Below are 21,855 nucleotides of genomic sequence, written 5' to 3' on the forward strand. Positions count from 1 at the left end.
GGTCCCGGGATTATGCATAAATGGGATTATGCAAACATTATGCATCTTTGCCTACCACTAGGAGCTAATTTGTGAATTAATTTTTAAACATCCCTAAATGTATGCAATTTTTTGAGGCGGTAAATTTGAAATCAACTTCTTATCAATAGTGGTGAAAGTAGTACGAGAAATTGGCGCCAAATATATTTTGCATATTTTACTGCGTTCTGTAACAAAGATACCTTAAAGCCGTTTCTTTCTAATAATCCAAGAGAATTCCCAAATTTTTTTGGATATTTTAGCGAAAAATTCATTTTATGCAACTATGCATGTTTCAGTACTTTTGGCCACATTGTAAGCATTTTTGGCCACTTGTTTCCAATAAAATTTTAAGAAAATAACAGAAGAAATCTCTCGAAAACTTTCACAAATATACAGCACAAGTCCTATTCTTATTTAACACCAATTTTATGTGATTATTAGAGTATTTTAAACGACTTTTTGCACATTTGCACATGAAAATGAATGGCCAAAAGTACTTACACAGCCGAAAAAAGTAAGCTCTTTTAGCCACATCCGATTTTCATTTAATTTGTTAGAAAATCTTATTAAGGATGATATCACAATAAAACTTAGTTAATTAAGAAATGGACTTTCATTGAATAACATCAAAATTTTTTATCAAAAATATGAAATAATGCAAAACAATTTCTCTTAACATTAACAAGTTTCTTAAGAATCCCATGTTTTTTTGTGATTGTTTACCTTGTCGAGAATTTCTTTCAATAATGGCCTCTACACATTGGGACCAATTTTCATCAAAAATTGCTTTTTTGAAGGAAATTGAATGCAGTGCTGCAGGTGGAAACGTTAAAATTTTGTCAAAAATGACATTTTTGATAAAAATTACTCCCAATGTGTAGAGGCCTTAACTTAGAATTAATCAAGTCGATACAAAATCAAATATGTTTTTCTGATTCGTTAGATTAGAGGTCACGAAATAAGACCCATTTTCCTGTTCTAAATTAACTCATAATTACCTTACAACGTGATTTTACTTTAGGTGGTCAAAAGTGCTTACATGGCTAAAAGGGCTGACTCTACCCTAGCGCTATTTTCCCGATACAGCACCGATTGTGACTGATGCAGTCGAGTTCATAATTAAAAGATCTTAAAAACAAAACAAAATTTGACGTAATCCGTTGAATAAAGGTCCACTAGGGTGTTTGGTTTGAACTTTGACCTTGAACAATTCAAGATGGCGAATTAACTGGTTAAGGTTGTCGATGTTTGCGATATTCATCTGGGCTAAATACAATACATATTCGAAAATCATTGAAATCGCCTGGGCTAATTTTGAGATGAGTCATAAAATCATGTTTTTTATTGATGGGGTTGAAAGGGGTGATTTGGGTAGTTAGTTAGAGAATGTTGTCTTGTGGCGGGGGGGGGGGTCACCGAAGACCGGAAGTCAAAATCCCTTACCGTTTAGCAATTTGAATTGTGAAAACTGCTGTCTAGGGTAAGTGTACCAAATTCCGGCCAGCCCGCAATTTCGGCCACATTTTTTGTTACTCAAATTTCCATGAATTGGTAATTTTTGGATACTCTAGAAGAGATTATACAATGCAAAAAATAACAAAAAATGTCTCTTCGACGAACAAGATGATCTGAGAAAGACATTGGAAGAATTCCGGAAGGACAATGAAAAGAATGAAGATGGCCGGAATAAGCCACCAATGCTATGTGTACATTTTTATTAATTTTAAAATGTATTAAGAATGATTTTAAAGAAAATAAAGAGGATAAACTGTCTACAAGGTTCTGAGCAACACTCCTTAAAAAAAGTAACAAATATATTCAATTTGTATTGAAGATATTACATTTTAAACTTAAGACTTTGGCGTTTGCATGCAACTATGCCGAAATTTGGTACACTTACCCTATTGGAGTTCGAGCATAAAAAAAACTTTTGAAATACCTACAAAGTTTTGACGATAAGAAATTAAGGAAAAAATATATAAAATTTAGTTAATACAGTAGACTCTCGCTAATTCGGCTCTTTTAAGATCGGGCTACTTTTTAATTCGGGCAGCGATTACATTTGAAAAAAGTTTGTTGTCATTTTTCAAGTTTGATTATGATTATCAAATGAATCAAACTTGCCCTGGTTTGTCTTAGTTCTGATGTGTTTTTGCATTATTAAGGAGTTTTCATGAAATTTACCATAAATATGAGTATGTAATAATACTCAATACGTGTATGCAGATGAATAAAAAATCGTTGCATTTCAAAAACTTTGTCGCCCGAATTTCTGTCTAATTCGGCTGACATTTCGGTCCCATATGCCCGAATTTGAGAGAGTCTACTGTATTATAAAAATGTTTTATAAAGTTATGAAAGTATATTCAGAGAATCGTGGATAAAATTTTCCAGGAAACCTCTCAAGATTCATTGGTGTTTCTATTTTGTTGAGCTAAATTGATTGAAGTTAAATGATTTTATTTTAAAAGTAGTAAAGTTTCTATTTTTTCTTAGATTTTACAACAAATCATAATTTTTAATTAACACTTGGAAGGACCCTAGTGGCAGCCGCTGCCAATTTAGTTTTCAATTTAATTTTTTATAGTGAAGAATATATCATTTCGCCTGGAGGCCTGATTGAATGCGTGCAGAATTTATCTGTCTATTTTTTCGTGATAAATTTTTTAATAAAAATTAAATATTAATGTAAATATATTGCAAAAACAAAAAACTGCACTCGGAAGGACCAAGTGGCAGTTGCTGCCATATGCATTTTATATGGAAGTTTGACGTTCTGCAGATGTAATTTTATTGATTGTTATTGTATAAAAGCCTTAAAGGAACAAATTGAAAGTGTTTTTGCAAATTATTGAGAAGAATTATGGGAAATATTGAATTGGGAAATATGTATGAAATATAAATAATTTTGGGAATTATTCAATTTTTCTCTTACTTCCCAAAGCTAAAAATCCATTTTGTTAAGCGAAGTTAATAGAAAATAGTTAATAGTATTAAGTATTGTTCATAAAGTAAAATTTTTGCTTTGAAAAATAAGAGAAAAATTGAAACATTGAAAGGCTGCAGCATTCAAAGGCACACCACTTTCCCTGACGCCATGATTCTGATAAAAATGAAAACATCGAATGGTTAAAAATCTTTAGATACAGTACCCAAGGAGGTGAAATTTCTGATTCAGACACCAGAAAAGGACTGACTAAAGCTCCGAATGTTAAAATATAATTCAAAATATCAAAATATTATGTAAAATCCGATAAGTGGCAGCGGCTGCCACTTGGTCCTTCCGTGACACTTTTAGTTAGGGTTCTACGAAGTGTTAATTTCGATTTGTGCAGTTTTTGCTACAATTTCAAAAAGAAACGGACAGTCATTTTGAATTTCAATCGGTTTTGAATCGGGAATGAGTTTCTCAAAAATTCCGCAAGAGGCTCAGTGTGCTTTGACAGCAAAATAGTAAACAAAAATTTTCTTGAGGATTTTTCATTCTCTCTTTTTGTCCCTTAAATGTTGGTGAAAAAGTGCCCAAAAAATGACGACACGCAATCCTCACACCCTCATGGCCATGTCCGTGGACGATACATTTGATTTCCTGTTCAAGATCGTCCTAATTGGGGATTGCGGAGTGGGAAAATCGTGCGTGGTGGAGCGCTTCAAGTCTGGGAATTTCGTTGAGAGGCACGGAAATACAATTGGGGTGGACTTTTCCATGAAGTCTGTGAATATCGAGGGCAAGAAGATTAAGGTGAGTGAAACTGGGAGAAAGCTGAAGATCCTGAAGGCACTGGAAGCAGGAAAAGAGTGACCGTGAGTTGTCATTTCAGCTGCAAATCTGGGACACTGCTGGCCAAGAGAGATTCCGTACCATCACTCAGAGCTACTACAGATCAGCCAATGGAGTTATCATAGGTAAATTGATCAATGGGGCGTTTCGGGGGCAGACAGATGCACTCTCCATGCTGATTTCCTGCATGTCTGGTGCGAAAAATTCACGCCCAAGTAATCTCCCGCGTTGACCTTTTGCGCCTCATTTTCCCACCAAAAATCTCGCCTTATCTCCTTTGTTCTCAATTTTCATCGGAATATCATTCGTTTTCTGCACAATAATTCTCAATAGAATCTCGCCAATCATCCAAAAAACGACACGTGATATTAATTATCATCAATTTACATTCAATTTTCTCGCTTGATCTCTGCTAAAAAAAACTCCTAATTGGACAAAAATTCTGCGACCAAAATCTTCAAAGAGACCAAAAGCACGAATTTTTGAACAATAGCGATATCCCGGAATTTGTGGCATTTCTCAGTGAATTAAAGCACATTTTAGGCTACTTTCTTTCACAAATGGCTTGTGAATCGCTCATAAACACGCGAAAAAATTAATGAAAATGCATTTAATGTTGCAAAAAAGTGGAATGTTCGACCGACAAATAGTTTTCTTTATGATTGTCCAGACAGAGAAATTGAAAGTGAACACGAGTTAGAGATCCCACCTGCCTCAATCTCGTGGTTCATTCAGCTGAATATTAATTAGCGAACCTTCGATCGGCAGAGCCATTGCATAAGTTTATAACTTTGGGCAATAACTAAAGGAAAATTTAATGTTGTTTAAAAATTTTCCACGTTGTGCAAGAAGTTTGTAAGCATTAAAATTTACAGAAGAAACATTGGAATTTTTGTGGAGGGAAACTTTTTGAATTCCTAGATGTTTTTTCTAGATCAATGATTGAAAGGGCTCTATAGAGCTTATTTCTCATATAAAGAATCTCAGCTACCATAAGCTTATCTGGGCTTATCACTGGTATCTCTTGTCATTTTCTAAAGCTGGCTATTCATTAGACATAATTTATTGAAATATTTCTTTTCAATGTCAAATATTGACAAGGATTGCCTCCACATTGCAAAGTTTTATTGACATAAATGTTTCAATATTGAAGAAAATTGTCCAGTGTGTAGGCAAATATTGAAATATTTGTTTCAATATGAGACATTTTATTCAATATTTTATTTCATTATTTTGAATGGCTACAAACTAGGCCAAATCATTTCAATAAAAAATTTCAAAGTCACATTGAAATAAAATTTCAAAGAAATTCTAAATATCAAATTGTTTTGATATTTCCTTCAATATTTTTTAATGGTCAGGAATCTTCGTCCTTCAGAACATCACAGAGGTGCTGGATTTTCCTTGTTCATGAATGAAAACACATCCAAGATCAAAATCCAAGTCAAGACACATCTCTCCTGCTTCCTCCAGGAAATCCCAGAATCTTGGAACTTGGTTATATATTTTGTTCAATCTCCTCAAGAACCCAACTTGGTCAGCACTAATCACCTGCATCCTCCAGAAAATCTCAGAACTTCTGGGATTTTCTTGAATATTATGCACAAAGCACTTCAGAGGATTCCTGGAGCTTCCTCCAGGAAATATCTGAAGGAATGTATCTGAAGTGCTTTGGGCATAATGAACAAGAAAATCCCAGAAGATCTGGGATTTCTGGAGGAAGCTGGAGAAATCTTCTGACCAACTTGGTTATTTTTGGATGTTCTTGACAAAATACGGAAGAAAATCCCAGAAGATCTATGAATCCCTGACTAGACTGGTGTTTTTAATATTGAAGTTTTAATATTGAAATCAATTTGTTCAGTGTGTAGGCAAATATTGAAATATTGCTTTCAATATTCGCTTCAATATTGAAGTTTCTTTTCAATGTCACTTTGAAATGCTATTATTTCAATAATTTGTCTAATGTGTAGACAGCTTAAGTTAAATAGTTTGAGTAAAAAAGCCCAACAAAAGAAAAAAAGGGGCTGCAAAGTGTCCCAGGCTGTGCGAAAAAGAGCTTTCGCATCATTTTCAGTTTACCGGTTCTCAACTGATTAGAACTGATTCATAAATCATTTAAATTTTTTATAAAATAGTTTTAAAACCGGTTCAGAACCGATTGGCACCGGTTCAGACTTGTCAGAAATTCCAAGACCTTTCAAATGTGCCCAAATATGTCCCGTCAAATAATATCTGCAGATATTTTTAAGATTTCTGTAGAGAAAATCTACACCTCTACAGAATATCTGCAGATAAATTCTGTAGATATTCTTACGAATTTTATTTGGGCTTGGGACAAAATTCGTCAGAATATTTCGGCAGATTTTCTGACGAATCTCTGACGAATTTCTGTAGATATTCTGTAGATTTTTTCTACATTCCAGATTTTCCAGACAAGATGTGTCAGAAGAGATGGAAAAATTTTTCACTGAAGTTTGCAAAATTCTATAGAGTTATTCTTAGTGATATCACGGTGTTTATATAAAATAAAGAATTCTGCGACGCCGTGTTACAAGTAGAGAAAAGTGAAGTGAAAACTTTAAACAGAGTGTCGACCAAAATTTCGTGTTTTTGTATCATTCGATTGGCGATTTTTAAGAAATTAGCATTTTTGCTCGCAGTTTTTTTACTTATCTAAAATGTGTACTCGGTAATGCTTGTTAAGCAGAGCATACAATTTTCTTTATAACCTCTACAGTTTCTTCATAAATCAACAATATTTTTGTGAAGTAATGGAGGTTATGCAGATTTTCTAGGGAGAAATTCTGCCGAGAATCTGCAGATTTTCTCTGAATGTACTAGAATATACCGTTAAAATTAAAAAAAACCCCGTCAAATCATTGCTCTACCTGCCGATTTTACTCGATTGATAAGATCAAGTTCTTCGGCAAAAATTATAGAGAACATTCTGGTCTACATTTCACCCATCCCTGTAGCCATCGGCCGCAGCGATTCCACTGGATTTCCAGCAGCCTTTTCTGCCATGTCCGCTGATTCTACCGCTAAAAATCCGCGTGGAATTCCCTGGATTTTACCGCTCAAAATCCGCGTAAGCTTCCGAGATGGAATTTAACTCTAAATTTCTTCCTAGCGTTCCATGGACGTTTGCGGAACTCTGTATAGGACCGTCTAATAAGAAATGTCCGCGAGTTTACATGCACTTTTCTCTGGCGAATATTTCCATGGCTTTTCCTCTGCATTATTAGCGTATAATCGGCAGTCAGCCCTTTAAAAATTTGGAAAAATCCTCTTTATTTCCACGAAATTCTCCGTGGAAATTTCCATGCAACGGCCTTAGAGGCTTCCGTGGTTTAATATTACGGAATTCCACGACATTTCCAATGGATTTTTTAAATATATTTTTCTTCAAAATAATTCCAAAAATTGATTAAAAATTTCGTGGAACTTTCATAGAGAATTTCCAGGAAAAAAACATCCACAAATAAATGGACGATCAGTGCCAATTGGCGGCTTGGAACTTGGAGAGTGTTCATCTATCAGACGAACACTCAATTGTTCTACTTTTGAGTTGACGCTACCATATCGTTCATTTGAGTTTGTCTAGCTCGCAAGAATTATAGCGTTAGGGCGAAAAATAATTGCACAATTTTCGCGCTTACTTCCATGGAGTCTTGGTCGGAAAGATATCAGAAAATATACTCGAAATATTCAAAGGAAATTTTGAATCAATTTCCAGGGAATGCTCTCAGATAGGGTAAGGGCTCATAATTTTGACCACTCTGCTGATAAGCATCGATGTTCCAAGTTTGAAGTGCGATATTTTCAATACTAATTGACTTTTTTTGTTACTCTCTTTTCAGAAGGGTTGTTTAGAAACTTGGCAAGCTATTTATCGTCTTATTTTTACTAAAATTATTTTTAATACGTTTAAAAATGAATTGATATGTAGAGGTGAATTAGACCCTTATTTTGGACAACTTGTTTATTAATTTGGACAACATGGCTGTAAATTTGGACAGCTAATCCGCCTCAAGAGGATGCCCATTGTTCTTCATTTCATGAACCAATCTTACCAAGTCCTCTCCCTGTTCATGTCAGGGAACCGTAGAATGTCAGAAGAAGCCCGGAAACTTTCCATATCATTCATTAAAATAAGTTGACTTCGGTATTCTAAATACGTGCGGATTCGCTCATTCCCTGACCTTTCCGGGAGCCTTTCAAGGCATTTCTCGCTACATCTCTTTCGTAGAGATGATGCTCCATCTCTACGATACCATACCTCTCCAGGCATTTGTCCAACCTAGTCATCACAAAAGCTAAAACGAAATTTCGTGAGAAAAACACCTGTCCAAGATTAGGAGTATCACCTCACTGGTGAACCTCGTAGAAAATTTCGAAATTTGCGAAAGAGTAGGTTAGACATATGCAAAATTTTAAAGCAGAGGTGTGCAAGAAACCGTTGAAACCGAATTAACGTCAAAATAAGTTTGTTATAGTAGCGTTTTGACCATTGACGTACATGTTTCATTTGACGTTAATTCGGTTTCAACGGTTTCTTGCACACCTCTGTTTTAAAGAAAGAAAGGTACTTGAATTTAGAGTTTATGAAATTTTTCTGAACCAAAAGGTGTGCCGGAGCCATAAATCATGTCTTAAAAAATATCGCATTTTTCACACGAAAAATCTAATTCACAAGGCAAATCACACTTCAGGTCAAATGTACAAATCACCACTAACGTGAATCAACACAATATTCAATGAATATTCAATAATATCACTCAAAAAAACCGAAGAAACATTGTTAGTACTTCACCACAGCTAAATAAGACTGAAGTCAATGCGAAGTTCTGTCATATTTCTCGTAAGCAATTGCTCACACTGAATTTTCAACAAAGCAATTTCAACTCAAATCATATTCAAAATTTAACGTATTTAGTGTTAAAATCTTCCAAAAAGAACAAATATTTAGATAGAATTCATTATTCATCAAATATTTGAATAAAAATCAATTATTTTAATCAATTTATTTTTAGTATCCAATTTTATCCTCAAAGTGTCCAAAATAAGGAACTGGACAAAATTATGAGCCTTTCCCCTATGTCTTTTAATACCACAAAATTTTTCTTGCTACCATTTATTTTTTATTCGACAAGACATTGAGTTATGAATAATTTGATGGAACGATGAATGAAAGTTTCTTTTCTATCGATTAAAATAGTCTTGATTTCACGAGAAATGAGGCAGATAATTTTTTTAGGAGCCTTTGAGAGTATGAGAAATTTGAATGTATTTTTTAATGATTATTTTAATAGTGTTTGATAGTATCAGGTATATCAGGGTTATTTCTGTTGAGAAAACAAGTAAAGTGAATTTGAGAAATTTATGGGACATGCAAAGCTATTTTTAATTAAAAATGTTTGAACATTATCGTTTAGAAGATTCAACCTAAGAGAAAATATCATTCGATGGGAACGTGTCACAAAATAAAACTTTTTTAAAACTTGTTCTAAATGTTAAATAAACAAAAATAACGTAAAAGTAAGTTTACTTTCATTGTACAAAGTTCATTTTTATTATTGTGAGAAAAGCAAAATTAGTGGAATCTCTTGTTAGTGCGTTTTGCAATTATCATTTTGAATGATTCAATCTCTTCCGCTGTCTCATGAATTTGTAAATATTTGCGAAAAATTGTAAGTCGTACGTCATTTGGTTGTAAATTGGATAGTTTTTTTTTGGGTGAAACATTCTGGTTCTTAGAATTTTTGATCAAGTTTTTATTTGAACACAAAATTAATTACAATCTGCATAAAATTATGCGTGATGTAAAGAGAAAGAAAAAAATCAAAACAAACTTTCAATTTCTTGGGAAAAAGAATATTCGATGGGTGTTTTTTTTGCAGTTTATGATATTACAAAGAGATCGTCCTTCTTGAATCTGCAACGATGGATCGAGGAGGTTCGTCGCTATACGGCGTCCAGTGTAATCCTGATTTTGATTGGGAATAAGTGTGACATGGAATCTCTGCGCGAAGTTGAATTCTCCGAGGCAGAAGCTATGTGCGAATTTGTCCCGGAGATTCTCTTCGTGATGGAGACGTCCGCCAAAGAGAATACCAACGTCGAAGAGGCTTTCATGTGTCTTGCCAATGAACTCAAGGTAAGTTTGTTGGGGGTTTTTTTTTGTATCTGGTTTGGGGGAGTTTGAAAGGGTTTGAGGGATTGTTTTGTCAATTTTCTTTTTGCAGAGACGTCACGATTCAATAAATGCTGACAACGAGGAGGCTGGGATTGTGCTGGGAAAAAGTAAACCACTCAATCAATGTAGCTCCAGTTGCAATCTTACGTGACTTTCACTGCACAATTTCAGCCTCCCTGCCCCTCTTTCATGATTCTTGCAAGTCCACGAAGAAAATTCTCTCTGCCAGGTAGTGCCTTAGGGAATATTAAGGAGATTTTATTTGAGCCGGAGAATCTCAATATTTGTGAATATTTCTTTTTTTTTAGATTGTTTTATCACGTGCTTAATTAGGAATCTAATTTTATTTTGATTTTTATCCTGAAAAAGTCTCAAAATAATTAATACTTTTTCCCTGTGAATTGATTTCCATTTCATTTACATGTCACTTGATTTTAGAAGAAAAAGAAGCTCCTAAAAATTTTTAATTATGCTGATTCTTCCACAAAAAAATCTCTATAAGGTATTTTACTAGTGATTTGATTGTAAATCTTTGTCCATATTTCACCGAATGATTCATAAATTGATTCTTTAGCGGCATTGAAGGATTCTTTCCAATTTGCATTGACATATTCAGCGGCAACTTCCTCAAGAAGTTTATTTTCACTTCGACTGCTATCAAATTCAAGTTTCAACCTATCAAATTTTGCAGACATTTGCATCTTTTCCGCCTAAAAAAAGCAATGACAATAACTTTAATGAATAAAGAGGAAATTCATTGAAAGATTTTATAATGAAGTTCCATTTACCTGTGCATAAATTTCACCGTCTTTCTCCATTTTTCTTGAGATGAATCGCAAACGTGTGTATACATTAACTAAAAAAAATGGAAATTGATACGTGAGAAATGCAAAAAAAAATATCATTTTATTATGATAAATTACGCGGCAAAATTATACTAACACAGGATTATTGTAGAGCTGCCAGTAGCACGAATTGGGACTGAGAACATCGTTCCATTTACAATGTAATTTCCACTCAGGGTGTATTTTGGCGTAAATAGGACAAGTTCATTCTGTTTTCCGTCAAAGTCCCTCGAGAATCCTCTGAAAATGATTTTATTGTAAACTTTATTTATATTCGAAAGTATATACACTGAGAGAAATCCGAAAAAGTTAAAATGACATTCAGGAAATATTAATTTTACACTGCAGTATTGATCCGAAATCGGTGTAAATATTACCCTTTTTAGGTGTATTGGGGGTTAAAGTTAACCTGTTTTCGTGTTGATTTTACACTTAAAAAGTTGTAAATTTAACACTAAAAACTGTTGATATATTTTTATACCTAAAAAGTGTTAAAGTTATGAGGAAAAAAAGTTAATCGCACCCTCTTTTTTTTCTCAGTGTAGAAATCGGTTCTTCTATTAAAATTGCTACGGTCATTGTCTGAAAGTCGCCAGTTGCAATGAGCACCAAAACGACACTCGGGAGGTAGTGCCATTTCTTGGTTAGCACTTTTTGTTCGAGAACTGCTGACCGCTCAGCATATTTTTGCTGATCGACTCAGCAAAAGTATGCTCAAAACGTTGCAATTTCAGTTAATTGTTGGGTAACTTGTCCCTCGCGAGAAAGGGATCACAAAAATATATATTGATGGACAGGGAAGCTAGTCTGGGTTCGAACGAAGAAGCAGGAGCTCTGATTTCTGTCGTGTTCCGGGCCTTTAACAGCAGATAATTAATTATCCCAAGGCCCAGGACTGAAAGTAGACTCATAGTCCATTTTATCTCAGGATATTAAAGCCTTATCCAGGGATTTTAGTAAGAGGGGTCGTCAAATTGGAAGATTATCCCCAAAAGAAACCGTTTTTAGAACTGAAAGAACAAGTGATTCCTTGAAAATTTGAAAAAAAAAATACAGGGAGGTTCGGCTTGAAAGGAAACGCGCTGAAAGAATTTGATACGAATTGCCTGATTGCCTACCATTGTCTACCATGGGAACTCATTTATAAAATGGCATTCATTCTGAAATGCCCCTAAAATGTAGGATAAAGTACTCTCCCTTCGAACGTTCATGCCTTCGAATAATGCCTTTTGTTTTTTTTTTGTAAGAGATTTACACTAAATTATCATGGAATTATCAACAATTGATGACAAGAAAACTAATATTTAATAAAAATGTGCAAGTCTCTCATGAAAAATAAATGAAAATTTAGGGTAAGTGTGCCAAATTTCGGCATAGTTGCATGCAAGCGCCAATGTCTCAAGTTTGAAATGTAATATTTTAAATAGAAATTGATTTTATTCATTCCTTCTACTTAAGGAGTGTTGCTTAGAACCTTGTAGAAAATTTATGGTCTTTATTTACTTTAAAATCATTCCTAATACATTTTAAAATGAATAAAAATGTAGACATAGCTTTGGTTCCCTATTTCGGTCACCTTCATTCTCATAGTTCCTTGCCCTTCGAGAATTCTTCAAATGTCTTTTTCACGTCATCTCGTTTGTCGAAGCTACATTTTTTGTTATTCTTTTGCATTGTATAATCTCTGGAGTATGTAAAAACAAAAAAATCATGAAAATTCGAGGAACAAAAAAGGTGGCCGAAATTGCAAGCTGCCCGGAATTTGGCACACTTACCCTACTAGTTTGTTAGTTCTGATGTTCCAGTGCGACTCAAATGGTGTAAAAATCTGCTAACCGTTTAATTTTATAATATTCGTTTCCTTAATTTTATTAAAATTCACAAATTAATTAATGAAATTTGTATAATTTTGTATTTTTATTAGGCAGGGTGGAGTCTACACTTATGGATGCTATACACTTATGGACAGCGTGAAAAAATCTTAAGTTTTACGTAAAACAGATTTCGAAAAGTTATAAAATTATTAGTTTATGTTGTAATTAACACTTTTTTTTGATTTTTCGAAATCTGTTTAGTGTAATAACTTAAGATTTTTGCGTTGTCCATATGTGTATACAACGTCCATAAGTGTAGATTCCACCCTATACGTGTTTATAATTTAAACAGAGTAGAACAACTACCGTCACTATAGGTGATAAGTTACTCGCATTCATGGAAATCACATATTTTTTATATATCTAATTCTTAATATTAAATAAAAAAATAATTGTTTTCAAGAATTATCTTAAATAAGCTGTTTTCAGTAATTAACAATGAACATAAGTATCCAGATTTACCGATAAACCCGATAAATAATAAAAAAGTTTAGTCTGCATAGAATTTATTAAGATACATAAATACTCATGACATTTAACGTATTTAATTTGGAACGATTAAAGTTTTGCTATACGTTACTTTTAACAAAATGATGTATAATTTCACATGTTTTTTTTTGGTCCAGAAAATTTGCATAATCCCGGGACTGAGTGTATAGTTGTAAAAATTATCCAAAATTCTACCAAACTATTTTTTATAGTTTTTATCTCTCTGTTTAAATAACTTAACTGTTTAAATCATTGTCTAGAAAAAAATTAAATATTTAAATGATTGTAAAAAAAAGCATTATGTTTGTGAATCATGATATATTTGATCTTAAAAGATGCGAAAATCCAATTTATCATAAAAGTGCCACGTTTCTATAAAGAAAAAAAAAACAATTCGTTTTTTGTTAAAAATGTTATTTTTTTATATAAAAAAGTTCATAATAAAAAAAAATATATTGTTGAATTGCTCAAAAACAAAAGAAACATTTTTAATTATTGCAGATTTCGGATTTACACTACTTTAGTCGTTACTGGCGTTAATTTGCGAGCTTTTTTGCGGTTTCGAAAAATTCTTTCACAGCGGAGCTCCCTATAATCAATTTTTCTATACCGATTTTAACGGGCAAAGAGCACAAAAACCCCCTTATGAGTCTGAGTGGTTTTTTATTTGAGGTAGTTGAATTTCAAGCTTGAAAATAATGTCCCAAAAGAGATGGAAAAGCGTCCCAGCTTTGCATAATGCTCGAATTCACGAGATAAAGCTCTCTCTAAAACGAAAAAAACTAAATTGAGAGTATGGGGGAAATAAAGATCATAACAATGGTTCTTGGCAATTGTGGCTCCTCCGAAGATCGGAAGCTGATATCTTTTACCGTTTAAGCTCCAATTTTCTGTAGACGTTTATAGGCCAAACGGTAAAAGATATCGACTGCCGCCACCCCCTCTTTTCGCTCTAAAACCATGTTTTTTGGTTTATTTCGAAAACCGTTTCGGGTAGACAAGGTAAATAGTACGTCCTTAGACACCTAAAACATTTCGATTTCAAATTTTCTAAGGTCAAAGCTTAACAACTTTGGTGGGCCTATTCTTCAACCGATTTGCTTAAATTTGGATTTTTTGAAAGATCTTGAAATTTTCAATCCACCTGCATCGGACTTAATCGATAATGAATCGGTAAAGTATCCGTAAATTACTTCGAGGTTTACATCGAATTTACTTTTTTTATTTGCCCGTATGCTCGTTGCTCATGCTAAAATTTTCTAAAACCTACTTTTCTTAAGCAATTTCTTAATTAAGGATGGTTTTTTAAATCTATCAATCAATTTAATCGGTAATAAACCGGTATGCACAAAAAAACCATGCGAAAAGATAATACACGGAGAGATCATTCTTGTAAGTTTGAGCACTCCGCAAAGCCGGACGCTTTGCAAACTATAGGGCCTATTTCTCGATTGATTCATACCTGCGTGAAAGATATAGAGATTTCGAACAAAAGGGATTTTTCGAACCGGTTATAGGTTGGTAAAATTTCGGTAATTGAACTTGTATATTAAATTCATTTTATTTGGTTTCGAGATTTTTTATTAAATTTATAAACAATTTTTAATGGACAGTAAACCGATGCACAATCAAAAGAATTTTTAACTGAGAATAGGGTAAAATGGGTTTATTTGGAATCATACCCATTTTGGAATTTTGAGACTTTTTCACTGTTTCAGATGGTCAAAGAAGAAAAGGAAACCACGAAGAAGTACAAGATTTTACATTCGAGAGTACTTCTTCGTTGTTTTTCTCCTTTTGCCATCTAAAACTGTTGGGAAATCTCAGAGTTCCAAATTACCTCACCTTACCCTAGGGAAAGACAGATCGTTTAATTTGCGTTCATGCATTACGCAAATTTTCTATCACAATTGCTTCTTGTAAGTAATGAATGAAAAATTCCTGAACACGAAGGTTTCATTCTGTAATTTAGCGGTCAATGCTTACTATTCAAAGACGATAGAGAATTTCTTACGTGAACTTCTTCGTTGTTGTGTTTTTGACTCCAGAGAATTTGGCATTTTCATAAACAACGTGCACATTAAATGGTCCCAGAAAATTTGTTCTAATGTTGAATTTCTTGATGTAAACTGGATCAAGGGGTGGTATGTTGTATTCTGGTTTACCATCTGATAGATCTTTGATGAGTAAATCGTACATTTTTACAAGACAATCAGAATTTCCGTAGGGGCATTTGAAATGCAAAAGAGCTGGAAAATGCATCACAATTCATCACAATTAGATAGGAAATCGAATAAATCATTTATATAGAATAAATAATGAAAATGTATCTTACAGCTGGCCTTTTCAGCTGATATCACTGATAACTGTGAAATTATTAAGATCACTACACCTAGATAATATCTAAAGTACTTCATTGTTGACGGTTTTAGTTTTCAATTTGATTATTTTTTATCACAATTTCTTGATTTCCTTTTAAGTGCTACAAACTGATGTTCACTCACTCAAGGATTTGTATAAACTGTTGTTTACGATGAGATATAAGCGGTATTTAATAGAAAAACGCAGTGATTACGAAAATGTGTGTTTTAAATCAGATACAGCTTGAGAATCTTCGTTTGCATAAATCAACATTGAAGTGTAATTACAATCAGCTTACACTAACCATTGACACTATCAGCAGTCTGCAATAAAAAGTTTCGAGAAATGTTCAATGTATTACGAATTAACAATATCTTGACTTATGATAATAATCATAGGATCATTTACTGATTGATTGGCTAACGTAATAGTTTCAATTTGTCTAGGGAAAAAAACTATGTCTAATTTGAATTACTGTGTGAGTTTTACTGTTGCTTGAAATTTAGCGTGAATGCAATAAAATATTTAATCTAATTAGTCTGGTTCTTGAACCATGTAAATTTTTGTTTTCCACCCCTGGGGATCTATTTTTCCAAAATATTTTTGCAAATTAGAAGATTTCTGAGAAATTACGTCATGAGATCCATGAGTTTAATTGGTCGTTATCAGAGGTATAAGTTCATAAACTAAATTTGTAAACACTTTAGTGAAGTTCTCAACTGATCGGGGCAAGTATAGCTTAATTTTAAAGATTTTAGATTTCCCAGGCAAATTTGAATCTGTTGCAACCGGTTACACTGAGAAAAAAAGAGGGTGCGATTAACTTATTTCCTCATAACTTTCACACTTTTTAGGTGTAAAAATATATCAACATTTTTTAATGTTAATTTTACACCTTTTTAAGGTTAAAATTAACATGAAAAGGGTAACTTTAACCACTAATACATCTAAGAAGGATAATATTTACACCGATTTTGGATCAATACTGCAAGGGTAAAATTAACATTTCCGGAATGTTATTTTAACTTTTTCGGATTCCTCTCAGTGTTGTGGACCTGGATCTACCAGAAGCTTCTTTTGGCTAAACTCTTGCTTCCTCTCCAAAGATCTTATTCACTTTGCTGATTGCAGGCCATGACTTTCCATAGAACTCAGTAACTTTTCTTATTTATTCGCCCATACAGAATCTATGATATCTTGTCGATCTAGGAAGTCTAGAAAATCAATTCTATGAAATAAACAATTTACTTCTTCATACGATCTCGCAAAACACGGATTGACCTTTGAAAACACTGATATCTTATGAGAAGATGTTAATAAACAATATCCAATCATTTGGATTTGACAGCGTATCTCGTCCTAGCTGCTATCTTCATTGTTTCGAAGACCGTAACAAACTTTTGGTCGATGAAATTTTCATTGTTTTATTAACCCTTTGAGGACGAATGGGACGTCGGTATCTCATAAATCAAAACTAATTTTTCGGACTATTTAGAGGACGCCGAAAACTTGTTTTTATTTTTGGGGCACCAGAGTCCCACTCATCCTTAAAGGGTTAAATGATTTTATTAGTTAAGAACAATTAAAATTATTTTTTCGAAACTTTTAATTAGAAAAAATAATAGCCATAGAATGTAATGCAATCAAAAAATTAATTAATGAGCACTGTAAAGCCCAAAATAGACACAGGGATCGGTTTAGGGATCAACTCAAAAGTCAATTGGAGTACTTCGAAGTAAATCGCATGTACACGTACACACAGGTCATAAAATAAGAAGAAAAAAATGAAACAGTGTAACCAAACTTTTAAAATTAGTATTTTAAATGCTTAAAAAAATCAGGTAAAGTAATTCAAATATAAAGAATAATCACTTAATGGCAATACGTGTGAGTTTTGAACAAGTCAAAAACTGCATTATAGTTAAACAATTTCAAACTAACACTGAACTAAAGTTAGTAATAAAACACACGTGTTTTTGAGTTTGCTATTGATCAGTACATAAGTTGACAATGCAATATTGTACAATAATGTCAATTAGTATGGTTACCTTAATGATTGTGACCTGATAGTAAAATACAGCTTTATATTGTCATATTCAAATACAATTCAATTAGCACGGAAATAAATTTATTGTTAAATATTGATTCTGTTTTAACTATCGGTTTTAGGGAATTTTTCGTAGAGAAAACATAAATTTGCAAAAAGAAAACTTTATAAAGAGTTTCAATGGTATTTCCGTTGTTGCTGTGCAGCAGTAACAACGGAAATCCACATCTTGATGACTGTAATGCAAATAAGAATTTACTTGATCATACACCCCACAGAACGAGCAATTAATGGTTTTAATCTCTCAAGGAAAGAATAGAACCAGAATCAGAAGCGATTGGGGCCACAGTGCTTCAACCATTCATATGTGAAAAATAGTTCACAGTGAAGAGTGTAATTATTGTGGGTGCCAAAAACGAAAAATTCCGTTCAGAAAAAGTTTTTTATTTCAATTTTGACCGACGAAGCCCTCGTTCTGGCTTTTGAAAAAGTTTAAATTGCATTATTAGTTAAACGATTTCAAACTAAAATTCACGATGATGCAAAAATTTATGAACAATCATACACACGTATTTTTGAGTTGGCAATTAATCAGGATAAAAGTTTACAAAGCGATATTGAATAATAATGCGAACAAGCATTATTAACTAGAAGCTTTTTGCTTAACCCATTATTTGTCTTTCGAGGAATTTGTTTGCATAACAATGCTTCATTTTAAGACTACAAAAGACTATATAAAGTCTTAATTCTGTGTCGTTAGTTCTGTGTTGTCGTTTCTTTACTTGATTTCATTAAAAAAAATAAAACAATTAATCCTAGTAATATTCCAATGCTTTTGTTAACTGTTTTGGATAGGAAAAGTTATAGTCCCTTAAATCCTTTCAAAGCCAAGAATCCTTTAAATAGGTCGTTTTGTTTTTTTGAAGGGATTTTTCTGTATCCACTATGGGGGTAAGTGAGGTACCTTTCAATTGAGGTAGCTTTGAAATTTTCCTTTTTTGTCCTATTTTACTGCTCGAACTCGAAAAGATAGCAATTATATAATCTACTTATTTTCAACTTATGACACGGCTAGAAGCCAAACGGTAATAGATATCGACTTCCGGTCTTCGATGACCCTTCCATAAGTCAACATTATCTAGGACAGGCTTCTTTTCTTCCCCCCAACTCCCGTCTTCTCCTTCAAAACTATGTTTTTTTGGCTTATTTCGAGATCGGCTCCTACGATTTCTTTTCACTTTCGAATATGTTTCAAAGGTAGTCTAGGCGAATATTGTAAGAATCGGTTCTTCCAGAACATTCCTAACGGTTATTTATTTGAAAATTGTGTGCCATTTCCCTTCATAACTTCAGGAGAGCAATGGAATGCGAGACGAAAATAGAGGCAGTCTGGGTTTGACCGTTAAATGAGGACCATGAAACTCCAAAATCTGGGTTACTAAGAGCGAATAAATGGTTATTCCAGGGCCCGAGACAACAATATTTCGTCCTTGGACACCTATGTTCGAAAATAATTTCAATATCGAATTTTCGAATATCAAAGTTTAACCACTTTGGAGAACCTATTTTTCAACCGAGTTGGTTAATGGATCAATAGTGAATTGGTAATATACCCGTAAATGATTTATCTTTCTCGGATTTAGGGGGAGGTGGGGCTAGTTAGATGTGGGGCTAAATTGTTATACGATTTTTTCGCATATTTATAATGGAAACTGGGTTTTCACGTGATGTAATTTTGATAGACAAAATATTTGTAGATCTAAATAAAATAATTGTAAGGACCAGCTTTATCTAGAAATAGGAGAAAAAGTTGTATAACAATATAGCTCCACAGCTCAAAGTAGCCCTACCTACCCTATGTTTTCATTTATGCAATGCTTGTTACTCATGCTAAAATATTTTAAAATCTATTTTTCTTAAGCAATTTCTTATTTCTTCTTCTTATTTCTTAAACGGTATGCACCAAAAAAGCATGCGGAAAGGTAATAGGGGAAAGTGGTCTGCCTTTGAACGTAAAATGATGTTCAAAATTTGAGATTTTTTTCAGAGTAAACTACAACATGAGTTTTACTTTTCACTACACCAGAATATTCTCTTGTTCATTAAGCTTCTATGCTTACCCCATTCAGGACTCGCAAGTCCTCAGTTTTTCCTGGTGAGGAACTTGAAAATGTTATGTCGATATATTCAAAGGCAGCCTGCATGGTCTGCCTTTGAATGTGGTTAGGCAGCCTTTGAATCTTAATCTTTCACTGAGAATATTAGGTCTGTAACATTAAACGGCCCATAATTGATTAGCATGAACCCTAATGCACTCAATAAAACAATCACTGTAGTCAAAAGTCATTATACAACAACATTTTTTACATTTTTCTGAAGCACTGTTTTTCACTTGAAAATTTGTAATAAAACGCAATTGAAGTTGACAATTGTCAGTTTGAAACATCCTGGCCGGAGCAAGATAGCATGTTATAAGTATTTGTATGACATTCGTCAGAGCAAAGTAGGAGTTTTATTCTGCTCCCGGACAGGAAGCTGTCAGATGTTTCAATGTATGGAAAAAGAGGATTCAAAGGCACACAACATTAAGATTCAAAGGCTGCCGCAGAGCAATATTTGCAAACTTTTATCACCCACAAAAATTGTGTCATCTGAATCAAAATGTTTTTGGAGAAATACCATCCAAGAATAACCTTCTATGACTCACAATAGAAGATTTGTTCGAAAAATTATTTTGATTATGAAAAAACACATGAATTGTGGAACATCAAAATTACAGTTTAGAGCTCAGTTTGGTTTTTTTGCCCTAGCACCTAGAAAATAAGAGCTAGGGTCTGCATTTTTTTATGACTTGTGAGGATTATGAATAGCTATCTAATAGTTAATAGAAAAGAATTTATGCTTTAAAGAAAAATGAAAAAATTACAATATTCAAAGGCTGCCGCATTCAAAGGCAGACCACTTTCCCCTACACGGATAGTTCTTTCTCGTGAGTTCGGGCACTCCGCAAAATTGGGACGCTTTACCATATCTTTAAATGGAATTGTGTTTTACCATAAAGTAATTTATAGTTTCGCAATTAGTTAGTTGAGCTAAATTTTATCATACTAAGGTCCAGTTTCATTTAAAAATAGGAGAAAAAAAGCCCAATTTCAAGGTTGTCCCAATTCAAAGGTAACCCCACTTCCCTTTACCCTAAATGAAAATTTTTTCTGATTTTCAAGGTTTTTGTGAAAAAAAATAAAATATCTACCTTATTGGTACATTTTGTCCCTCATTCCTCTACTAAAAATGAATAATTTCGTCTTTTTTTTGTACATCCTTGTCTGAAAAACTAAACTGTAGGACTTTTAGTAAACATAGTGTCAGGGGCATGACACTTCCTATTTTTCCCATATTTTTCTAGCGAGCCGAAAAGACTTTTGAGTTTATTAGCTGTTTTCTGTCATTGTAAAATGAATTAGCAAAAAATACTAAGACAAAATAAAAGCCAATTTAATAACGAAGAGGCAACCGAAAACCCTAAATTGGCAACTTACGTAGTTTTGAAGATATCTCGTGAAATGTGTACGAAAACAGGGAAAAAATTACACTAAAACCGGTCGCATTTTTCAGAGCTAAAGTCACCCCTCTGTATAGTCTAATACTTTTCGCGCCTAAATAAATTTTCCTATTTTAATAAAACGAGGAATTTCTCTGTAAAATGAATATTATTAAATAACTTTTCAGGAAAAGACTTTAAAGTTAAAAGCAATATTTTTAAAAAGGGTAGAAGCTCAACTAAGATTTTCTTCTATCCTTAAATTATCGAGATCTAAAGAAATATTTTGTGTATACAATTTTTGCATGCGTTAAGTAGGGATTATTATGAAATCATTTGGCTGATTGATTTATTTTGTGGAAGAAGTCAGTTCCTAGAATCTAGTTCTAAATAATACAAAAAGGAAATATATTTTCTATGATCAAGTGAATTTTCGTAAATGGTGGAATTGTACACAGATGTTTTTTATTGTAAAATTGCTGTAACAAAAATCACACAAAGTTATTTATTCGAACAATTCTAATCTCTTATCCTTGTAAAAGAGGATGAACGTGACCTAATCTCAGTGATGACCACGAATAATGATATTTTTTTCGAATGTAATCTACGTGAATGCTGTAGAATAAATATTTTTAAGGAAATTGAATTGCATTTTTCTTACGCCGGAAATTATTGGGCGGGATTTTGTGGGAGATGA

The 21,855-nt window shown here is 33.2% G+C and overlaps 2 protein-coding genes across 2 annotated transcripts; one reads left to right on the forward strand and one right to left on the reverse strand.

Annotated features, from left to right (window-relative positions):
* Positions 1–3,471: 3,471 nt before the first annotated feature.
* LOC129800075 (ras-related protein Rab-43) lies at positions 3,472–21,799 on the forward strand. Its single transcript, XM_055844453.1, has 5 exons — positions 3,472–3,763; positions 3,843–3,927; positions 9,706–9,962; positions 10,051–10,230; positions 21,701–21,799. Exons 1-4 carry the CDS (start codon positions 3,551–3,553, stop codon positions 10,150–10,152), a joined length of 657 nt encoding a protein of 218 aa, XP_055700428.1. The 5' UTR covers positions 3,472–3,550; the 3' UTR covers positions 10,153–10,230; positions 21,701–21,799.
* Positions 9,975–15,753, reverse strand: LOC129800074 (protein takeout-like). The gene is made up of 5 exons (XM_055844452.1): positions 15,545–15,753; positions 15,224–15,458; positions 10,944–11,086; positions 10,790–10,857; positions 9,975–10,711 (listed from the first exon to the last, which is right to left on the reverse strand). The coding sequence occupies exons 1-5, from the start codon at positions 15,624–15,626 to the stop codon at positions 10,469–10,471; spliced, it is 771 nt and encodes a 256-aa protein (XP_055700427.1). The 5' UTR covers positions 15,627–15,753; the 3' UTR covers positions 9,975–10,468.
* Positions 21,800–21,855: the final 56 nt, after the last annotated feature.

Source organism: Phlebotomus papatasi, chromosome 1, assembly GCF_024763615.1.
Source record: "Phlebotomus papatasi isolate M1 chromosome 1, Ppap_2.1, whole genome shotgun sequence".
Lineage (NCBI taxonomy): Eukaryota > Metazoa > Arthropoda > Insecta > Diptera > Psychodidae > Phlebotomus > Phlebotomus papatasi.